The sequence below is a fragment of the Cibotium barometz genome, chromosome 64, assembly GCF_041138505.1.
Source record: "Cibotium barometz isolate CiBa-2024 chromosome 64, ASM4113850v1, whole genome shotgun sequence".
Classification (NCBI taxonomy): domain Eukaryota; kingdom Viridiplantae; phylum Streptophyta; class Polypodiopsida; order Cyatheales; family Cibotiaceae; genus Cibotium; species Cibotium barometz.
In genome coordinates this window covers 17,623,273-17,625,911 of record NC_141109.1, presented here as the reverse complement: position 1 = coordinate 17,625,911, position 2,639 = coordinate 17,623,273, and the positions used below count along the sequence as shown (strand labels likewise).

The following is a 2,639-nucleotide window of genomic DNA, read 5'->3' as shown; positions in this document are numbered from 1 at the left end:
CCTATTTAAGTTCAAAAATCCCCTAATGCTCGTAGGGGAAACCCTAGTTTAGCTATACAATTCAGGCGTGCTAATGCAAAATGATGCTGAGAGTGTGAATTGTGCTAGTAGTCGAATGGAACTTTAATTTCTGGGAGCATATGCAAAACCCTTATCAAAGCATAATTCTTTCCTTGGAGAGAGAGAGAGAGAGAGAATTTTAAAAAAAAACTTGATAGCTATTGAAAGCAATATCATCTCCATTGACTAGTAAAGAAATGTCCAAAAAATTATCACACTCTATTGAAAGCAATATAACAGGGTTATCTCCATTGACTATAGTTTAAGAAACGTCCAGAAAACATCACGCTCTATTGTTGCAAAACCAAAAATGCAGCCCTTTACAGATTAGCTTTACTAGGGACGTACAGATTATAAGCGTTACTAGGGATGCAGGTGAAGTTAGATTAGCTTTACTAGGGATGTACAGATTAGAAGCGTTACTAGGGATGATGCAGGTGAAGTTAACCTGCGTGGGTGCGTGCTCGACAGGGGGTCCGGGGATGGGGCCCACATTCACCACCTCCATGGGTTTGAGGGCTGCGCCGTTCTTGAGGAGGGTGGGGTAGCCGGGGATTTCAGCCTGGACGGCCACCCAGCCGGCCGAGCACGCCGTGCAGTTGTTCCGCACGCTCACGAAGTAGCTGTCTGTGGGATTGGCCGGATCCGCCGGCCGCGTGGTGGAGACGATGTCGTTGATGTCGCAAAGCACGGGACCTGCCCCGCACTGGCACGTCTCCACCAGCGGAGTGTAGGCGGAGCAGCCTGCAGCAGCATGAGCGCGCACGCACGCACGCACGAGAATCAGATGAAAAACAGCAAAGAATCAGAGCACAGTACATAGACTAATATGATCTATTTGATGTCAGGTGCTTACAACTGCAGCCAAGAAAGAGGGCCATGGCCAGCGCTGCAAGCTGCACAACACCTACGGTTACGCCGTGCGGCATCGATGAAGCTCTCGCCATGGCGCTTCAAGCTAATCAAACGGTAGTATCGTTGAGAAGGCTATGTAGAACGGACTCCACCAATGCTTGCAACGCAGATGGGCAATACCCTTTTATAGAGCTATATATGATAGACTTGTACAGATTCAGTCGGCGGGCTATAGTGAAGAAGTCAAGTCAAGGAAGACACGACTCATGAAAGATTCAGTCGGGCTAGAGAAGAAGTTAAGTCAAGGAAGACACGACTCATGAAAGATTCAGTCGGGCTCGAGAAGAAGTTAAGTCAAGGAAGACTCATGCTAGAAAAAAAATACCGTCCTTGTCCTTTTCGAGATGTGTGCACTAAGAATTATTATTGAATTTGACAATAACTCATGATATGCCTGCTCGATGTTGAAAATTTATTTGGTAATATGCTTGTCTGGGGGGTTTGCATAGAAATGGTAGAGTTTTGGATTACAAGTTTGAGGAGAGAGAGATCGCGATCGGATTCTATCTGTTACGTGTCACGCACGTTAAAGGCTAGTGGGTTAGATGTGTATATATATATATATATATGCAAATAGTAAAATTCATGCTACAGTTATTAAGAGCTCATTTTGGGAGATAGATAATTAATTTTTTGGTTTCTCATAAATTTGGGAAAGGTTGAGGATAGTTTATTAGAAATGGATAAATTTTTAAAACTCTACAATTTTTTTAAGACCAATAATATTTATTTATATTAAGTGTTCCAAATCTGACATACATCAACTCCAGAAAACCTACTATATCTACTCTTTTTTCACCTCATTCAAGATTTTACATAAAAACTCCCATCTTTCATCATCACACAAGAAACAAGATTGTTCCCAAGAGATCTGATACCCCAACAGTAAGTAAGCCTCCATCATGGCATCTGTAGTGCAACCACAGGGGGACTATTTTTCTAGCATTCCCCCATGCTTTGACCAAACCTTGATTGTGGGTCTAGTGCCAACTGGGTTCTCAATAAAGGCAACAAATCTGTGATCAGTTTGTTTTTCCTTGTGGTACCATCTTTGAGTTTTAGGTCCAAATTTAGGAGGCCTTTTCTTCTCAACCCAACATCTCACTTGCAGCCAACAACCCATCATTAGGGGAAGAACCCTAGTATGTTTGAAGCTTATCCTGAATCAAGGAAACATTCAAGGCATATTCCTCTGCAGGCTCTGAATCAACAAATCCAATTCCAGAGATCTAATTTTATTTACATTACATACAAACCAACACATGCACACACATCTATACATTAGCCTGAATCTTGGAACCCTATACATGTAGCCCTCAAGAATACAATTTCATTCCTGCTAGTCCAGATTTCCCATAAGATGCAAGTTCTAATAATGTTAAATACCAGCCCACTAAGTTCATCAATGACTACCCACTTTCCAAGTAACCAGTCCTCCCAAAAGGTTTGCATGTTCAAACCCTTCTCTGTCATTTTGCACCAGGTGCTCCTTAGAGTTAGACATTCCCAAAACACATGTTTGCCATTTTCTATTAAAGACCTGCACCTAGGGCAAATGCCACTAGCTATGTTTCTTTTTTGTAGTTTATAGCCAATAGGTAATTCCCACATGCAAACCTTTCACAAAAAAACTTGAAATTTCCTAGGGACCTGACAATTCCAGA

General features: G+C 42.2%; 1 protein-coding gene across 1 annotated transcript; it reads right to left on the bottom strand.

Moving 5' to 3' along the window:
* Positions 1 to 247: 247 nt before the first annotated feature.
* On the bottom strand, positions 248 to 1,103 carry LOC147603389 (uncharacterized). Its single transcript, XM_086796879.1, has 2 exons — positions 917 to 1,103; positions 248 to 804 (listed from the first exon to the last, which is right to left on the bottom strand). The coding sequence occupies exons 1-2, from the start codon at positions 1,005 to 1,007 to the stop codon at positions 344 to 346; spliced, it is 552 nt and encodes a 183-aa protein (XP_086653005.1). The 5' UTR covers positions 1,008 to 1,103; the 3' UTR covers positions 248 to 343.
* Positions 1,104 to 2,639: the final 1,536 nt, after the last annotated feature.

Coding starts and splice junctions, on each gene's coding strand:
- LOC147603389 (XM_086796879.1), bottom strand. CDS start 1,007: ATGGCGAGAGCTTCATCGATGCCGCACGGCGTAACCGTAGGTGTTGTG. Junction 805..916: donor CCTCTTTCTTGGCTGCAGTT/GTAAGCACCTGA, acceptor ATGCTGCTGCAG/GCTGCTCCGCCTACACTCCG.